Here is a 20,895-nt window from a genome sequence, read left to right as displayed (position 1 = left end):
GACTGTCACATTTTCAATTATTTTTTACCTGAAGACTGCTAGACAACAGAAATCACAGATCCACTTAGGTGTTCGATTCCTTCTTTGTCTTTGTTGAATCCATACGTTACCATTTGGTTTCAGTTTTGTACATAACACTACAATCGTGATAAAATCTTAGAAATACAGCTTACTTTGATTTCGGCTCGACGGTGGAAAGATTGTTGTCGAAGATCATTACTCGTCGCTTTTAAGACTCCAGATATTTTTTCCCACCGCCTGTCTTGTTTATGCAATTGACCTCCATAAGGGTATATTTGGTTTAAAGATGCACTAAAACGCCATTCGCGTTAAAATGACTTCCGACGCCATCGCAGGTTACTTAAATGTTCTCCTGTGTGCACCAAGGAAATCTACGCAGTACCCTCAGCCCCCTCAAACCTAAGAAAATACGCACAGAAGACTCTATGCACAAAGACACCACTTAGCAGGGGAGTGACAGGCAAGACTTTTACCGACACGGAAAATAATAAAAAAAATGACGAAATGAAACGCAGATTCCAACTGGGTTTGGCAACCCAGTAATGACGGTAGCATTAAGGTAAAGACTGAAATTTCCCCGATGGTACCTTATTGGTATTAATTTTCGCGTCGCTTTAATTTCGCGATTTTAAAAAAATCGCGAACTTAAAGCGACCCGAAAAAAAAATCCCGCGAAATTTAATGTCGCAAAATTTAATACCCTCCTATATTTCTAGTTTTCTCAATTTAATGAAGAAACACGCCTACGTATAATGTGTGCAAGCTATAACGTGAAATTATAATGTGTGAAAAAAACAGTGATGAAGAAGAAAAGATGTAGAAAACAGTTTAACAATGAAGGACAAGTTTACGGCATGGTACTCGAACGAAGTAAAGCAGCAAATAGAATCGGGAGACGACAGTACTGATGTTAACGTGGATCTGAGACTAACAGTCCTAAAACTACTTCATGCCGTCTGGTTGGTGGACCTTTACAACCACCTGACTAGTCCTGTGTGTGTGCGACTCATCGCGAAAGGATGGGAGAAAGCCGGGATCTCTGACCTCTTAGATGGACAAACGGATCTCCCTAGAAGACCCGTTCACTGACATTGAGCTCGCCCTAGAAATTGAATAGAGGCCCAAAACGTTATGCCAATGGTACCAAGGTACAATGTAAATATGTATGCAATTGCAAAGAACGTTAAGCATGATGATAATGTCTTTGACTATGCCTAATGGTACAGATGCGATTTCTATAGTTTAATTTGGTTTTGTTATGAGTTGATGATTTTCAGCAATAAGAAGTGTGCAGTAAAATAATAATAAAAATCTCGAAATATGTTTTCTTTTTCATTTTCGCGAAAATTAATTCCCTAAGAAAATAGTTTTGCACCCAAATCGCTAAAATAAAGACCCGCGAAATATGCTGACCTTTTTGCCCGCGAAAATTAGTACCAATAAGGTACGACGTATGATATAGTGATCAAGGTTTACTAGTCTCCAGTCTCCTAATGAAAGGCGCGGATCCTCTTCCCAGTGTCACACGCGATTGAAGGGCTTCGGTGTTCCAGTGGTGAAGGAAACACAGAACACGCACTAAAATACCTTTTCGCTTGGCGACGATAAAGTTTTCAATAGTTTATAACAGAAATGGCATCTAACAGCACCATGGAAGACACAAGCCTTTCAGAAAAGGGAAGCCACAACGAAACTGGTGAGTTTACGATTCACATCATACTGCTAGCTGCTGCATATGCATACTGAAAGATCAAAAAAAGAAGCTGAAAGTGCAACCTTAAGATCGGTTATTAACATATCTTGGGTGCAAGAGGTTTTTTTAATCTTTTCGTGGCGAATCGTTGCGGCGAAGCTGCGACCGAGATCGTGTTTGCCACGATATCGATCGCGGCTCCGCCGCTCACAATCCGGCGCAGCTTCGCCACGAAAACAAAAAAACCCCTCTAGCACCCAGGGTATTATTAAGAAGGTTTCTTTGCCATTTCAGTCTATCAAATGCATAAATATTTAAATCTACGGTTTGTTCCGAAAATAAATACGCAAGTGTGTCATTTGGCTCCATGGTTTGTACGGCGAGGTGATCAATTTAATTTGTGTTCATGTAAGTAGAGTGTGCAAATTTTTAAATTTAAAAATTGTTGGTCACGAAAACCAATTTCCTCTTTTAGCTATGTTGATATTTGAATATTTATAAATTAGATGATTTTCCGAGCGTAGCATTTCATGTAAAAAGGCACCTAACATTCGCTCTCTTCATCCGTTTTTCCCTAATTCATTTTTTTGTTTTGTTTTTTTCTTATATAAATAACAAAAGAAGAGAATAAGGAATGATTTCCGTACAGGTCCCTACTTTATTATGCATGCAGAATAAATTAATTATTCATTCGCGCTATTGTTTTGTAGAACAATACGTATACCCAAGAGAACCGAATATATACATGGTTAATTTGTACTTACGGGATGAATAAAAACGGATCTCATTTTTCTCTCCCCTCCCTCTCTCTCTTCTTTCCCTTCATCGCCCACACCTGTACCAGTTCTTTACCACTGAGCTAACGTGTCAAGTTACTAATTCACACCTTGAAAATGATATTTATTTTGAATTCTGGCTGACTATTTACATAACAATGATACGTAATTATATACACGTGCCGCGCCGAGCACCTACAATCGAACTTACACTTGTAGGTTACCGTTAAGAGATCCCTGTTTTACTACTCTTGAAACAACCCATCCCTTAAATAATGCTAACCGTAACCCTAATTACGACTAAAGGCACTGTTTAGGCTTAAGGTTAGTCCCTGTGATAGTTCTAGGTTTTCAAGTATTGCTGTGAACTGTGACCTGCTTTTCCTTCATGCCCGTGCGTGCGACACACTTATAAGTTCACTGCGTGGAAGAGTATACCACGCTTAAAGTCTGATTGGTGCATCTTTCATGGGAAACTTTCATGCACGAGTTCATTGCAATTAAAATCGTTTCATATTTCCCTTCTTTTGAAGCAAACTTGTGTCTTCGTAAAGATGGCTACCGAAGTAAAAGGGTCACAGCAATGGGAGATTTGATCATTTGGAAATTGTCCCTGCTTTATAGCCTTTCCAGAGTTGTGGATAGAGTGGTGCAAAGAAAACAATTTACTTTCGTCTTCCATGTCCAAAATCTGTGTGAAAACGCAGTCAGTTGGCAAAGACAAAGTGCCGCATCGGGAGATGGATCTCTTTCGCGATGTTCAAGAAAAAACTGCCATGGATAGCCTTCAATCCGCCAGAACACATATTAATTTTCTGACCGTAAACTTTCCTTGAAAAAATATTAGCCCTAGCTACCTGTGGACGGAAAGTTTACAACTGCCTACAAGACAAGGGCTAACATCATCTCACCGCAGTTAACCATCGCCTAAACTTCGTCGACCCAGACAAACGAGCCCACAGCAGGGCAGTGCCGAAATTGCAGAAAAAACTGTTCGATTTTCCGTATTTCAGACCGAAGTTCGACCGACTTTTTTTAAGTCCATATAGACTTAGAAAAAAAACCTCTAAAAAGAAAGAACAAAGCGCCACAGTCCCAAAGGACGTCTATTGTTATCGCTATTGTTTTCTTGAAACAAAGGAGTGTATGCATAATGAAGTAGGGACCTGTGCGGAAATCTTGCCGAGAATAAAACTGAATAAGGTACCGTATGCACTGGGTTGACAAGATTTCAGTTTCGCTCTGCTAAACATCTCGACAATTTTTGTCTCCACCAAATTTTGAATTTGCTAATCGCGTACGCACTTGAAAACACCAAAATTATTTGATAACCGCAAGTGTCAATCTCGTTGAAATCTAACATCTTCCTTTGGGTTCCGTTCGCGCGAAAGAGACCTTAAATCTTTCTTCTTTCTTTCGTCCTTCAAGCCATTTTGTTTTCTCTGATGGCAGTTGTTGCTTTTATTATGCCAGTGGAGATTTCATTTCAACATTTATGGGTAAGAAATGAATAATTGTCGTTAAAGTCTTCGTCGTTCTCCATCTTCACATCTCGATTTGCTATGGGGCTCCGTACTAGTCAATATTGTTTACTTACATGTATTACTATGGTCTCTTAGACTTTTTATGTGATCAAGTTAACTTTTTATGTGGTCTCTTTGAAATTTATGCGGTCAACCTGACTTTTTATATGGTCAAGATGACTTTTTATATGGTCAACCTTTGACTTTTTATGCGGTCAACCTAACTTTTTATATGGTCAACCTAAGTTCAGTTTTATATGGTCAACTTTTGACTTTTTTTTTGGTCAACCTGTGACTTTTTATATATGGTCAACTGGATGGACTTTTTATTTGGTAAACTATTAAATGCATCGCACACCTGATGGGGCTTTCAGCGAAATCAACTAGTTATAACTGTACGGTGATCTTTGACCAAGTATGAGTCGAGAGACAGCGAGAGAAAGAAATGAATATGGATTGTTTTTATTCTTCGACAATCTCAAGCTACTGCTTTCTACAATAACAACGTTTGAAGAAGCGGATAAGTCGCAAAGCTTGTCATTAGAGGATATTGATCAGGCTATTGGTCGATTGATGGCTGCTGCAGACACCATTCAGTTGCTGATTTCCGAGATGGAAAGCAATAGTGATTTTGCTGAGGTGTTACCAATCCTAAATGTAACTCTGACTAATGTAAGGAACTTGGGTAATCTACTACAACTACATAGACATGGTGCTCCAGATTTAACTAGGGAAACTGCATATAGTAGCCCAACCATTTCCACATGCAATGGTCCAGGACGCCCACGTTACGTTACCGCGGAAGAACAAATACGTTTTTTGTGAGAACTGCATTTCCCGTGGAAAGAAAATAGCCCATTTACTTGGAGTGAGTGAGAGTACTCTAAGGAGGAGAAGAATGATGTATGGCATAACTGGGTACGAGGACTTAAGCTGGACTCAGATTTCAGATACTGAATTTAGAAAAAATAGTACAAGAAATCCAAACCTTAACTCCCAATATTGGGCAGGCAAGACTGTTGGATGCTCTCAGGAGTAGAGGATTAAATATCCAACGATAGCGAGTGAGGAATTGTCTCCGCACCCTTGATCCCATTGGCACAGCTTTGAGGTGGCGACCAGCAATTTACAGAAGAAAGTATAGTGTTCCAACTCCAAATGCTTTGTGGAACATTGACAGCAATCACAAACTTATCAGATGGCGACTCATAACCCATCTATGCGTTGATTCCCGCCTTATAATTTATGCGCACTGCTGTAATGACAATACAGCTGACACAGTGTTGGAGCAGTTTGTCAAGGGAGTTAACAGCTACGGATTACCATCTAGGGTGCGAAGCGACTACGGTATGGAAAATTTTAAAGTGGCACAATTCATGTTAGAACAGAGAGGTGTTGGTAGGGGAAGCATCATAACCAGCAGTTCCGTACACAACTGCTGAGTCGAGAGAGCACACAGAGATGTCTATTCTGGCGTACTTTGTTTCTTTGCAAGAACATTTGCCCACTTGGAGGACAGAGGGCTTCTTGGTCCTCTTAATGAACTGCATTTATTTGCATTACATTACACATACATCCCCAGAATTTACAAGTGCTTAGAAGAGTTCAAAAACCAATGGCAAAACTATCCCTTATCCTCTGAAGGAAACCGTTCTCCACTACAGTTATATACATCTGGTATGCTTGAGAATGACCAGTCTAGTTATGCTGGAGTGGCGAGTGTATTTGATAACGATAGCGCACATGAATATGGATTTGATCCATCAGGACCATTCCCTGCAGAGGAGGAAGACTACCAGGTGGTAGTTCCAAGGATCAGTGCTCACATTTCTTCTCAACAGATGGCAGATTTGGAAAGTCGATGCAATACATGTACTTTGCAAGACGAAGACATAAGTGGAGAAAGCACTTATCTGCATTGTTTAAACATAATTATTGGTTTCTATGATTTGAAAAATAATCTTTATTTTGCGAGTCATCGTAAGGTACTAAAAACGTTGAAACTTAAGATTGACGACATTTCTGATTTCGTTGACTGTATGCTACTATGAAGACATCTAAGACACCAACGGCGTCAACTGAAAACATCAAACAAGATCTCTTTTATCCTTAACTGTTAATTTCAACAACAACAAAGTTGTAACATATTACGATTATTCAAAATTATTCAAAGACAGCAGAGCCTTACAACCATTACCTCATCATACAATCCTTCATAATGCACTTGTTGCAATTTTATTCAAGGTGGCTGACATCAATTTCTATCACATTCCAGCAAGTTTACGTGACGGATTAATACAACCATTCTTCCGCAGTTGACACGATAAAAATGGAATCAAAAATGTGCCTAAACATCGGTGATATTGAGAATACATGTATTTCCATAAATTGTTTACCAGTGTTAAGGCATGTTCTTGATACCATTTTTGTTGTATCAATTGATTAATACGACAATCTGGAAAGTGATAAAAACTGTGCCATCCAAGCTAATTCTGTAAGTTCCACTACTGGACAAGCACATTCTCCTCAATGTTGGTGACACATTTCTTTTAATACTAATTGGGAGAAATATCTGGAACATCTGATCTTTGGTGATCAATTTCCCTATACTGATGACCTGCATGTTGCATTGTTAAAGACATGTTATTTTGAGGAGAAATTTTCTTTTAAATGAGACCTCAAATATTACCAGACTTAACAAAGTGACAGAAGATTGGGTGGTTAAACAAATGTAGATGAGAGCATCATTTGTCTTTAAACTATGGTCATTTCTTAATTATCTGCATTTAAAACAGCCATGAAGTCTTCTCTGAACTCACAGAAACTTGAATAGGTGCTTGGTAGTTATAACGTGTAGCTACATGTGTGAGCAACTGGCCGTCTTTGAAAACCTTCATTGCTTGTGAAAGAAATTGTCAGCATATCAGGAACAAGAACATCTGATGCTGTAGTAAATCTCAAAAAAGTGGCAAGTTTGAACTAGTCAAGACCTCTTATAAATCTCTTTAAGTGGGCTAAGGTCTCCCCCTCAGCACCTGTAAGGGGTGTTGCTTTAAAGTGCTCCTAACCCCAAAATATTTTTTTCGCTAAAATGAATCTTTGCTCCTGTTCGAAACGCATTGCGGCCATTTTTTCATTTTTCTAACAAATCCTGCCATTTTATAGGCTTGGAAAGTTGCAAAAACCCAAGCATCTTTTGTTCACGACCGAGTCAGAAGGGGAGTGGGTCTATTCCTGAGCTGACGTCAGAACCTGATTTACATTGCATTAACTCTTTGTAAACATGCATGCAAATTAGATTGTGACGTCAAGTCAGGAATAGACCCACTCCCCTTCTGACTCGGTCGTGAACAAAAGATGCTTGGATTTTCGCAACTTTCGAAGCCTATAAAATGGCAGGATTTGTTAGAAAAGGGAAAAAATTACCGCAATGCGTTTCGAACAGGTGCGAAGATTCACTTTAGCGAAAAAAAATATTTTGGGGTTAGGGGCACTTTAAGCATAAACAAGCAAATATTAACGTTAAAAGCCGACGTTTCGGCGTCATCGTGACACCATTCTCAAGGCAAATAGAATAAATAATGCGATATCGGTTTGATTTAAATAGTCTCTACAAATTAACATAACAACAAAGGATCACAAGTTCTTCAAGTGAATACCTTCGCGCGAATGGAATCCGTTTGCACGTTTAGGGATGGTTTAAGTTTTCTTATGAAAAGCATCTCCTTAATTAGGCAATCAAACTTGTTAGTACATTTGGTAAGCACGTGAAATTGTTCTGAAAAACAAGGTGGTACGTTTGAATTATGGTCGCCAAAATTGCCTAATTAAGGAGATGCTTTTCATAAGAAAACTTAAACCATCCCTAAACGTGCAAACGGATTCCATTCGCGCGAAGGTATTCACTTGAAGAACTTGTGATCCTTTGTTGTTATGTTAATTTGTAGAGACTATTTAAATCAAACCGATATCGCATTATTTATTCTATTTGCCTTGAGAATGGTGTCACGATGACGCCGAAACGTCGGCTTTTAACGTTAATATTTGCTTGTTTATGCTTTAAGAAATCGTTATTGATCAAGGGGCACTTTAAGGAGAGAAATAACTTTGACATTAGTTGGTAGTATAGAAGAATACAGTTCATGCAAAGAACACATATCAGGAAAATATAACTGAAGGTGGGAAACAATAGGCCCCCAGCAATCAGCTACATATTGAGGTTTCTGAATTATTTCCTTGTGGGCAAGTTCTCTGATTATTTCCACTAGGTTGTCTTGTATAACTCTTCATTTACAATCAAAAGCTGACAAAAAGTCAAGTAATTCTGCATTGTCACCCTGAATGCTATCAGACAAACAGCCCTCTATTACAATAGCCTCAGATGTAGAGACATAGTGCTTGAAGGAGTCTTGCAACATCATGGAGGTTACACTTCCCTCCCCAAAAAGGCAACCAGTGAAAAAAGCTTTGCTTATCTTGAGGGGAAAATATTGGCAACCATTATATCCCTTAACAAGTATCCTTCTGACTGCCTCCCACTTTTTTCTGTCAAAATCATGCCTGATGTAGGGAACCCTCTCACACTCTACCAACATGTGTGACTCATAACAATCTTTCCAAACAAAGAAAAGACTTCCCTTAAGACCCCATTACCCTGTCCAGCCTCTTCAATACCATGCTGATTTATAATGATGGCATTTACATTAAATTTCAACATTGAGGGATCTAGAAAGATCTCAATCATATCTTCTCTAATGAGGGATCTGTGTACTCTTATTATTTTCGTTGGCACTTCTTCACTACATGTTGGAGAAGTTGGTACGACATTACTAATAACTACATCACAATTAGTGTTGTGTGTGGACTGGTCACTCCATGGGTCAATAAATGGAGGCACTTCTACAGGCAGTTCTACGGGCACCAACAACAGTGGATCTGCCTGATCTAGGGGCTGAGGCTGACTAATTGGCTGCTGAAGGGGTGAAGACATTGTTACCACAGGGTTGTTTGAGAGGTCATCAGAGAGTTGACTAAAGGTTGGACTCGTCAGTTGCTCATCCTCTTCATCTTTATCCTCATCTTCAAGGGGATCTATACATCTGATGTACACACTCCCTTGCCCTGAGAGCTTTATCCATTCACCATCCATCCTTACCCCCTTTGCCAGTTTTGGAATCACCAAGGTTCCATAGCATGCCTATATAAAGGAAAGGAAAACGAAACTGTTCTCCCTTGTGTTGTATAATTACATGCTTTGGTACAGATTTACCCCTAACCATATCTCTGAGAACAAGGAGTACCAGCGCTTTCACTATTGGTCTCCTACCCCCATTCCCCTCCTTTTCTCAGATTGCAGTCACAAATGGAAAAAATTCTCTTTGTTATGAGATGGCATATAATTGACATTCCAACAAAAAATGAAAGGAACACAACCAGCTTTGAAAGGTTACATTTCCTAAGTATCTGTCAATATGTGATCACTAGCAAAGCAACAGCCCTTATACATATTGATCACAGTCCTTAATGTCTGTTTTTCTTATAAATTTAGGGCAAACACAAACTTCGAGAATCAAATTAAAAGGAATGACGTTGACTCTGTTTCAAATTACTGTTTTTGCAGTTGTGTGCTTAGTTACCTGGCCTGTGAATGAAAGCGAGGTTAGAGTTGAGCTTGTTTTGATAGAAACCTCACTGCTTTTCTTGTGTTAATTTCAACTAACTAGCATGAGGACAACATCGTTAACATACGAAAAGGAGGGAATTCTGTATCATAACAAGGTCAATTCCGGCCTCATTTTCATTTAAAGGCCAGCTAACTACGCGCATATCTGTAAAAAGGTCTGCATATTACTACAAGGGGTACATGACATGAACTTCTGATATTACCCATACTAACCTTGAGATAATCAAACAGAATATCTTTCCTTGGAAGTTGGCTTTCAATGTTTCTTTTGAGGTGTCCACCTTCTGTCGAAAGGAAACTCGTGAATGATGAGGCCTCTCTCCTCTAATTTGACTTTGTTTGCGTGACTGGGTACTTGGTTTGTACTTGGATTATGTATTATCACTAAGTCTCTGTGCTCGATGGACTTCAGAATTCGCCCAAATTTTGATGACTGCGATCGAGATGATGTCTCGTGGTTCGAGGCACTGGAACTACGTTTTCGGCTATTTGTTCTCCCCCCACGTGCGTGAAATGTTGGAAATCTTCTTCCAAGCTCGGCTGCAATCGCAGAACTTCCGCTTGTTGACGGGTTACAACTGCTCGAAACACTACCAGTAGCAGTTGACGATGCTAAATTTCGGATGTCTCTGCATTGGAGGTTGCCAATTGCTTCAAGCGCCTGAGTCGCTGTAGCACAGGCGGACGTGATCTGGTCCACGCTCTCGTTTACTGCCAGCCATATTTCTTGCGAGCCTCGCGCGCAGTGCATTAGTTGACCAAATAAAAAGTTCATCCAGTTGACCATATATAAAAAGTCACAGGTTGACCAAATAAAAAGTCAACAGTTGACCATATAAAACATCAGGTTGACCATATAAAAAGTCAGGTTGACCGCATAAAATTTCAAAGAGACCACATAAAAAGTTAACTTGATCTCATAAAAAGTCTAAGAGACCATAGAAATAAGTAAACAATATTGACTAGTACGGCGCCCCATAATTTGCCGCTTAAAAATTAAACATTTTGGCGGGCTTCTGCTGATTATGTACAGACTCTGAAAAGCGAGATCAAATTTACTTGATTGACATTTTCCGGCAGATTAACGCCTGCAAATTGTAAAATCTGACAGTTTTGACGCTTGACAAAGATTTGTCCTGATGACGGCACTTTGGAAGTTTGGTACAGCTTGACAAAAGTTTGGAAGGAAGAAAAACACCATACACACTTGTAGAACGAAAGTGATGCAATATATTTTTGCAAAATAAACAAAAACTCGTCAAGTGCGTACGGGCTCTAAGTTGGGGATAAAAATGAATGCACGATCTTGTAACTCCGATTTGAGTTATTTTTCCAACCTCTTTCTCTCTTTAGGAGTAGATCAAGCAGAAAAGAAGGTGAAGCATTGCTTTTCTGAACCATGGGAAGATAGTGACGTAATTCTTGTGGTGGAGAACGAGAGGTTTCATGTTCATCGTCTGATACTGAGTATGAACTCTCCAGTGTTCAAGGCTATGTTCAAATCACAGTTTAAAGAAGCCATGGCCAACGAGATTCCTCTGCCTGAGAAAAATGCCAGTGGTGTTCTGGACTTTCTGAAGATAATTTATGGCTTCCAGTACATCCAAGAGCGGGTGGAAATTACAAGTATGTATATTTATTTTTCAGCTGAAGCTAAGCCAATTGGAATCTGGTTACCGGTTGCCGGTTACCGATTCTAGAATATCAGTTACCGTTTACCGATTTACCGTTTGGTGTATGTATAAACAACATTTTTCGATCCAAAACATCAAAGTATCGCTGTCAAAGAAAGTGTCCCATTATTAATCATGTAGAAACAACAAATAAAGCGCTAGAGCAAAAGACAGCGAAAAAAATGATAATTCTCCACTAAAATTAGACTTGTTCTCACATTCTCTCCCTTGCTCAAGCGTGGGAAGTTTGATCCGTTATAACTTTGCGAAGAATCATTCAAAACGTGTTCTCTTTCCCCAACGACGTAGTTTCATTTCTGCTTTAACCCTTTTGAGACCCAATTACGCATATACGCGTAATTAATGGCCGAGCTATTTGTACCACTTGTGACGTCATTAATTTAAATCACATCAGATATTCTTGATAAGCAGGTAGTAGAACTAGGCTAGGCCTTTCCGTACAATGGTCAAGTTTAGATATCGAGGACATTCCGATGTCGCAAATAGAAAAACAACGTTGTTAGTTTTGGTGCAAAAACGTTGGTAAAATGGTCCACCAAGCCTATGATTGATCAAGATCCATTTTTAGGCTTCGCCCGTAATTAACATCCAACTTTTCACGCAGCCAGAAAGAACATGCAACGCATAAGGTAGTCAGAGTAAAAGGGGCGCGAAAAAAAGAAAGGAAAGGGGCAACAAACAAAATTGAGAACCGGTGATAACAAAAAAAAAGTCCAAATTTTGGCTTATTCGCATACACGGAATTGAAATATTGCTCAATTTTGTACGTAATCCTCAAAAAATCTCTCCTTTTGGAAAAAAAAAGAAGCTTTCTTAGCAAAACTTAGGCTTCTTTAGCGTCATGGCAGCCAAAACACCTGACTGAATGGTTAAAAACGATATGTTTTGGCGAAAATTTGGTATTTAAAAGGTTAACCACCGCAATATGTCTCACTCCCATCGCAACAAATTATCATGAGTACACAGACATAATATATAGATTTAGCCAAGCCTAAAAGCGGAGCTCCCGGGTTGTTTATTCTTACTGGCTGTAGGATTAGTAAAAACAAAAGGTTTTTGAATTGTCCCCGTTTTCGTGTTTCCGGTTACTGCTTAATTAAGTCATTTTCTTCTCTGCCTAACTAGTGAATTCCTGAATTCCACGGTAATACCACGCGACAAACCGATATCACATGAATCGCGGAGCGATGAGTGCGATATCTGTTTTTCAAGTGAAAGTTACTGTCGAATTCACCAGTTTGGCAATGAATTATTCTTCAACCGCATGAGTTTTGAAAGAAAACAAGCACATCCTCAGCGAACGACTGGAAAAGGAAAAAAGCCATGTCAGAGTCAACTGTCAATAGCCAGCGAATAGGAATCACGCTAAAATTAGAAGCCATAAAAAAAATTGTCAGTTCAAGGTCAAAGAAGAGTTTACTAATACACTTTAATCCACTTTATCTCTGAAAACGAGATAATTCACATTTTGATGTATTTCATTGAAACACGCCAGGTTGGCTTGGAATAAGAATCGCCAAAATACGGCAATGCAACCAAGAAAGGACGAACTTCAAACAAGATCCGCTCCAACACAAACTTCTGAAAACACAAGCTAGTGAGATTTCCTCCTAATTTTACGAGAACTCATTGCGATTACGTGTTTATAACATAACGGCAAAATTTTCTTGTCACTGTCGAGGCACAACGAAAACCAGTTGGGCAAACGGATTAAAAAAAGCACTTGTTTGCTCGCATTTTAGAGCGAAACAAACAAACAAATCAACTTTTTCTTGATGTCCAAAAGAGAACAGATAATTGTTATTTAATTCTAGTTGACAATAAAAATTCGATTTTCATTCCCGAACAATGGAAGAACCGATTAAACCACCTTTAAAACCACCAGTGTGGACCAACGATATCATAATATGACAAACTGGATTGAAACCAGCGAAAAATGCAGAAAGAAAACATCTTCCAAACCGTTTTCCACCTGAACACGAAAAGCGTTGACTGTGTAAGAACTATAGTTGATGTAGTATGGCCGTGCAGCCGCGTCGAGCCACAGAAAGCCTCGTTTATGTTTAGGTGAGTTAACTTGGGTTGAGCCTGCAATCCATTCGAAAAACAGTACCTGGTCAGACTTTAAAAAAACAGCTGACCTCGGTAAGGTCTAAGTTTGAGCCCGCGATATGGTCACGTGATGCTGGTCAGTGGATACCTTGTTTTGCTTGACAAGTGTCAATTGATCGAAACATGGATGTCCAATATCAAAGATGTATGCTATAAACTAGCATGATACTGGTCTCATTAGCACACATGGACGTGTGGACGTACGTACGTACGGACGGTCGATGACGCCATTGCTATAAAACCAAGATTTCTCGCATCGATGGGTTACCATATTTTCTTAACAATGGTGCTCTGCGCGCGCGCGCCGAGCTCCGCTATTAACCGAGAGTGAGGTCTTAACGGGAAAATCTCAGACCGAGACCTTGCACTTATTAACCTCGAACGTTCAGTCTTTACAGGAGAATCTCAAACCTCGACCTTGCCGTATTGAGCTCACTAGGGAGTTTAAGCAAATCACTACGGCTGGTGCTACTACGGCTACCGTGACTGAAAAGGTCTGGGGAGAGTACGGCGCGCTGGTCTGCTAAATTTTAAGTTTAGCAAAGCAAAATACAAGAAAACATGGGCTAAGGAGTTTAAAATCTCTTTTATTTAGTTTCTCACAGCCAAATGGCTTCGCTCAAAGGACGATGGCCGTTGTTCGCCTTGCTAGGACGAACAGATTATTTCTAAGCAAAAGCGAATGCTATACACCTTGTACAATAACAACAATTTGATGGATGAAATATATAATTTCAGAGACAAATATCTCAAAGAGTATCGAGTGAAAACACAAATATATCAATACTCAAAGAAGCAAAATAGCATCGTAGAGTATCCGGATATAAAACATCTTAACTAAATCCTCAAAGCAAACTTAACCGAAGAAAAACAACCTCGTGCTGAACACGAATATTTCACTTGACTCACTTCGCCATTCGAACACCTTTGCCTAAACTTATCGTAAGTTCATGATACGGATTTACAAGCTTATGAGAGGCAACCTTGATACAATCCTTGACTTAAATTGACTTTAAAGGATATAGTATCCAACTGAATTCTTAAAATGCCGAGATGTCCGTTGAAAAGGGCCAAAACATCCCGACTAACGTAGTCAGATTTCACACTACGCCTGGATGCAACCAACGTACATGCGCAGTGTCTCTTTTTGGGGGAAATTTACTTCCGGCAGCCTTATTAGCGCCAGCCATACATAGCGATTTGCTTAAAGTCCCTACTATCGCTCGTTCAATACGGCAAGGTCGAGGTTTGAGATTTTCCAGTAAAGACTGAACGTTCGAGGTTAATAAGTTATTTGTGGCGTTCGCAGAACGCAGTTCATAATCTTGGGTGTCCTGTGGTTTCAAGGGTGTCCTCTTTTGAAACTTTTTCGTCGAACTCCTGCATTTTCTGCGCCGTATTGAGTGACGTCTTATGTCATACGTCATATGCGTAAAGACTATCGTGCACCTCGTGGCTTTCGTAGTTGTCTGAGGACGTTTGAGCATTGTAAAGCGGATTTCTAAAGCTAGAGACTACCACGTGGTCTTATAGTTTATTTTATATGTTCTCGAATACGACTTTGAATCGCCTGTTAACCGTGGGAACAAATATATTTCATTGGCTGTCGAATTTCCTTCAAATTTAATGCGTTTAATTGAATTCGAAACGGCAGAGGAATTTAAAAACAGAGCTTTATTTCTACGGTTATGCCTATCGTCCGCACTAATCCGTCACGAAAACGGAGCTTTTCGAAAACGCTCTACAAACCGGAGAAATTTGGACGGAAAATATTTTGAAAATTGAGCTTTTCGAAATTGACAGGACCTTAGCTGGTTTTCATGCAGGTCCTCCATTATCTCAGATATAAATCATAAATGGACTTTTCCTTTCAATGCTTTCAGTGGAAAATGTGGAAGATCTTGTACAGTTAAGTGACGAGTATCAGGTGACACAACTTATCTTTGACCCTTGTGTGAAGTTTCTCGAGGACAAACCTAAAACAAAAGACAACGTAATGAAGATTCTGGCTATTGCAGATTTGTACAACCTGGAAAAGGTACATCAATGCTGCATCGATCTGCTCAAGAATATGAGACTCAACTGCCTTTCAGAAACTGTTCATCTACAAGATCTCGATAAGGAAAAGATGCACTATTACCTGACACAAAGGATTGAACGATTAGAGACAGTTCTTGACCAGGTGTATCCCCAGGTTTTTGGGTTAGTGGGGAGTTTGATGTGGCTCCTGAGAGAATCTTCAATATTTGTGTCATGGTGCAGTAGCCATGTCAGTGAGGGTAAATTTAAGACCCATAGATGGTTGGAAATTAGAGAATGCATAAACTGTCAAGGAATGTTAAGGTCAATGGTTGACGCAACCTGTTCTAGTTCTAGGTATCATAAAAGACAAATCCCCCGCCATGGACTCGCGGTCCATTTTAATGAAAAACTGTTCTCTGCTATGGACGATCTCTCTAAGGCGAATGGATGAATGAAGTTTTATTTAATCTCGGGATTGATGACGTTGATTAGACCTCTAGCAAAAAAAAAATGCTAATAAGCCGAGAGAAATATAGAAACGGAAATCCAAAAACTATTTACAGAATAAGACCTAAAGATTACATGACACAGCTATATACAATAAAAAGCCCAATTACTCAAAAGAACATAGATATTATATTGAACTAGCTAACACCTTAGCTGTCTGACTGCTTTTTTAAAGGCTGACAATGTGCTTAGGGATCTTAAGGTATCAGAAATCTTGTTCCAAGTAATAGCCGCCAAGTACTTAACTGAGTTCTTGCCATAACGAGTCGTATTAGGTTTCGGTACTTGCAGCTTGTTAACCCCTCTCAGATTTTTGATGTTGTCTCTTAACCTAAAAAGGTCTCTCACATATTCAGGTGGATAATTGTTAATTGTCTTAAATACAATAATTAACAAGTTCCGGATACGTCGATTCACAAGGCTGTAACCAATACGATCACAAAGAGTGCTAGTTTGTGAAGACTCGTCACTGTACAAGTAACGAAGAGCTCTTTCATGCAACCTATCCAGTTTTTTACTATCAGACTTTAAACAGTTATGCCAAATGGAGGAACAGTAATGAAAATGAGACATAATGAACGAATTATAAAGGCAAAGTTTGGTCCGAAACGATAAAATATTCTTCAGTCTACAAAGAACATCTAGTTGTTTTCCAACTGGCGAGGTATCCTTTATAATAAGGAAGACGTATAAACGACCACTCTACCTCTTAATGTTATCAGCTATGTGGGTTTCACCCTCCCACACCCCTTCGAGTTGCCCTGGCCGAGGTAACCAACCGTAATAAGAAATAACACACAAACCGCGGTGACAAACGTGACAATAAAACGCATTTTGGAAAACAAAATTCATTAATTTGACGTTTCGTATGTTTCGACATACATCTTCAGAAGTGACCGTTTGGAATAGAGGTAACAACTAAATTTAAATTGAAGATAAGTAACTAATTAACAACAACAGCGACAGAGATGATTCGCCTAACCGGGACAACTCTCGATGTGGCGAGTGTCACGTAATACCTAGATTTAGGATTTAAGGCAGAAATTAGTAACAAAGAAGTGAAAATTAACTCGACAAAAACCTCGCAAAACCCACTTTGATCGAATGACCAAGGGGAACTCAAGGAAAGAGGGGTATTAGCCTATTTGATAATTCAATAAGGACCTTGAATACTCATGCAGGGTCAACTTTGACTCGGCCTACAGAGACTTCGTTTTCACATACAAAGGCTCGAGGGTTGTCTCGGGTACCCAAGTCCACATGACTGGGGCCTTAGTCGCCGTTTTTTTTTCTTTTCTCTTTTTATGCTACAATGAATGCTTGCGATCAATCACTTCTGTGGATAAAATTTCTAGCTCCCCAAAAACTAAAAATTTTGAACCTTTTGGTAGTTCATAAAAAGTATCAAAAACTATAGATATGCTATCAGTGAGGCAACAGGAATCACTTCGCTTCGAGCCGCCATTTGTAATGTTGTTATTGCGCATTCCGTTCTAGTCTTTGATGTTGAAGCTACAGATCTAGAAATACAGAAAAAGAAAACTTATTATATGAAACCAGAAAAAAAATCAAGCGATTACTCTTTGCCATTTTAAACTCTGAAGATTCTGACATATTAAAAAGATTAAAGTCTGTTTATTAATTAACTTTAGCCTTCTCTCGTACTTTTGGTTATATCACATATCGTAGTAGAAATAATATGTATGTATAATATTATCTAGATCTAATAGCAAATCATTTTGTAACCTGTTGTTGAACTAGTGTGATGGTATTTCCCTATTTTGTATTTCGTTATTGATTAAATTTAAGACTTGGCTTCCCTAGAACAACAAAGTTAGAACATAGAAATCCTCGATGTATGATTTTTGTCCAAGTAAACTGAAAAAAAAAGTTTTGAAATAGTCAAATAGGAACTAATATGCATCATGCGGTAGTACTATCAGGTAGTAAAAACAGGACACATGTAATTAAACAAAAAAATAAATCAGCTTACCCATTTTTGTATTTGATGCGTTTACTGTCAACACTAATATCCACGGCAATCTACGTCGGACCCTATAAGAATAACCACTGCATCTCGACACATTTATTGCCCTGTAAATACACAGACCCTACATCTCTTGTAACGAAAAGCAGATCATCATGATGAAGAGGTAACCCAAGCTAGCAATACTTGTGGTAGTACAGTGACTGTGGATTTCCGACAATCGAAATATTTAGCAATTATTCTTTAAAATCGAGGTGAAAAGTGGCAGATCATTTACCGAGGAGTGCAGCTTGCGCCTATTTGTCGCGTAATTGGCGATCACATGGGTGTCCAATTACATGTATCCAATTTGAACAACTCCAAATTGGATACCTGTAACTCAGTTGGACAACTGTGTTACGGCTACCCAATTTGGAGTTGTTCAAATTGGATACACGTAATTGGACACCCACGTGATCGCCAATTACGCGACAAATAGGCGCAATAGCAATGTAAGTAATATTAAAGAAAACAAAACAATGAAGGAATGTACCATATAAAGCCAATATTTCGAAAGGCAGTGAATCCCTTTTAAGTAGTGTGAAGTTATATTTATATTTTATTAGTGTGCAATCGATAATTTAGAAAGGACTTGCTGTTCGTGTTAAGGTTCTGAAACGGTGTATGAAACGGAAGTGACCTCGTCAGCAAAGAGGCCACACTCTCGCCAGGCAAAATGCAGGTATTAGAAAACACAACTAACTTTAATAACGTGCTTCGTTGCTAAATTATAAAAGGTGTTCCATCATCTCTCACGGAAACTTTCGTGCGTATACTGACCTATTTGCAGTTAATGTATCTGCGTAATTAACTAAAGACGCTGTCCGAAGGGGTGCAGTGATCCCCCCGGGGGAGGGGGGGGGGAGGGGGACTCCCATATGGAACAAACTGGGATGCTCGTCGGAAATTTTGAATATAACCCCTAAAGGAGACCATCTGGGCGTGGCTCAAGCTTTTTGTGACCCCTAAAGGAGACCAATCTGGGCGTGGCTTAAGCAAATTTTGTCCCCTAAAAATAAGTTAAAAAGAAAATTTGAATTCTGTTTCTCTTCGCGTAATTCTGTGTTTCCTCGCGAAATCCTAAACGAGACCTTGGCGGCTTAAAATATTATTGCTTTGCCCGGAACACCCTAAGTGAGACCAAAATCCAAAATTTACACCCATAAGCGAGACGACGAGCATCCCCGTCTGTTTCATATGGGAGTCCCCCCCCCCCCGGGAGTAATCCTCGCACTTAACTGGACAATTTGAGCAATTGTCTCTTAAAGTAAACTGAAAAAATTCAGGTGGCTCCAACAGGATTCGAACCGAGGTCATAGGTTCGAATCATTTTACTCCCTTCACTCCTTCGTCTATAACCCGCATTTCAAATATATACAGCTGTTTCCAGAAAGGTTGTCCAAAAGAAGCGTAATAGCGTTTGCGACAGTGCCGAAAGGTAGTATGAGACAGTATTCAATATAAAATGAACGACGCCACGAACGTACAGCGAAGACCTACCATGGCGAGCTATTTGGATGAAAGAGTTCTTAGGACATAGCGTTGATGAAGTGGCACTACGCGCAGACTTATGTTTAAGCTCTCTCCCGCCATCCCGCTACCAAAACACGTCCAAATACAAAAGGGTTTCATTAGCAAAATCGATGGCTCTGCACGTGCGCCACGATTTTTGTATACAGTTCTCAAACTTTCTCTGCGAAACATGACATAAAATGAGTAAGGTTAAAGTCGTCAGAATCTTCCTTCTCTGTGAATCCTAACCCTTTGTTACTAATTCATGGCCTGGATCATTTGACTGAATTTTGAAACTCACTTGTATATTTCTAGGAGACGTTTTCGATAGTACTGTCGTTATGTTTTCGTTGACTCAAATTGACTGACAGTTTACCATAATGCCTTTCGACATTGTCGTGTACACTTAAATGCTTCTCTTGGACAACCTTTCACGAAACAGACGCTAAAAGGACTATGATAACAAGTGCTTCTAGTACGTGATGTCGTGCAACCGGTGTACTCCAGGCCTCAGTTGTTCAAAGGATGGATAACGCTATCCACCGGATAAATCGCTGTCCGGCGGATAAACACTAGCAAAACCAATTAATTGAGTTATCCAGTGGATAATGATTTATCCAGTGGGTAGCGCTATCCACCCTTCGAACAACTAGGGCCTGGTGGATAGCGTTATCTACCATTTTGAACAAGTGGGGCCAGGTTTTCTATGTATGTTTGTAAGGCTGTAAGTCTAAACTAAGGTTAACTGCTGTTGTACTGTTAGGAAACGACTCTGATGTACCATTACCGTTATTATGGAAACTCCGTTGCAATACAAGCCCTAGTTGTTCAAAAGGTGGATAACGCTATCAACCGGATAAATCACTATCCTATCCACCGGATAGTAATTTATCCTGCGGATAGCGCTATCCATTGTTTGTACAACTGGGGCCCGTAGCCCGTTTCTCGAAAGTCCCGAAAACTTTTCGGGCCCGGAAAACCATTTGTGAAACTCCCAACCGCTTGTTTTGGAAAGCCGATCTTTTAACACGTTTAAAAAAAAAAAAAAAAAGAACTGTGTAGTTTGACGACTTGAATCTTCTTCGTTCTTGAGATACAAAGGGAATTGTGACACCCGAATGATGGCCCGTAAAGTTTCGGGATTTTCGAGAAACGGGGCCCTGGGGCCCGTTTCTCAAAGATCCCGAAAACTTTTCTGGCCCGAAAAGCCATTTGAGAACTTGCTAACGGCTCCTTCAGGAAAGCCGATCTTTTAACATTTTTTCAACGTAACAAAAAGAAAACTGACTATGAAGTGTGATAACTCAAGTCCTCTCCGTCCTTGAG

General features: G+C 39.5%; 1 protein-coding gene and 1 pseudogene across 1 annotated transcript; one reads left to right on the top strand and one right to left on the bottom strand.

Moving 5' to 3' along the window:
• Nucleotides 1-1,555: 1,555 nt before the first annotated feature.
• LOC137990635 (kelch-like protein 24) lies at nt 1,556-16,731 on the top strand. Its single transcript, XM_068835754.1, has 3 exons — nt 1,556-1,717; nt 11,050-11,322; nt 15,386-16,731. The coding sequence occupies exons 1-3, from the start codon at nt 1,654-1,656 to the stop codon at nt 15,973-15,975; spliced, it is 927 nt and encodes a 308-aa protein (XP_068691855.1). The 5' UTR covers nt 1,556-1,653; the 3' UTR covers nt 15,976-16,731.
• On the bottom strand, nt 6,768-10,483 carry LOC137987208 (uncharacterized; annotated as a pseudogene).
• Nucleotides 16,732-20,895: the final 4,164 nt, after the last annotated feature.

Source organism: Montipora foliosa, chromosome 2, assembly GCF_036669935.1.
Source record: "Montipora foliosa isolate CH-2021 chromosome 2, ASM3666993v2, whole genome shotgun sequence".
Classification (NCBI taxonomy): Eukaryota; Metazoa; Cnidaria; class Anthozoa; order Scleractinia; family Acroporidae; genus Montipora; species Montipora foliosa.
This window is presented reverse-complemented; position numbering and strand designations above follow the sequence as displayed.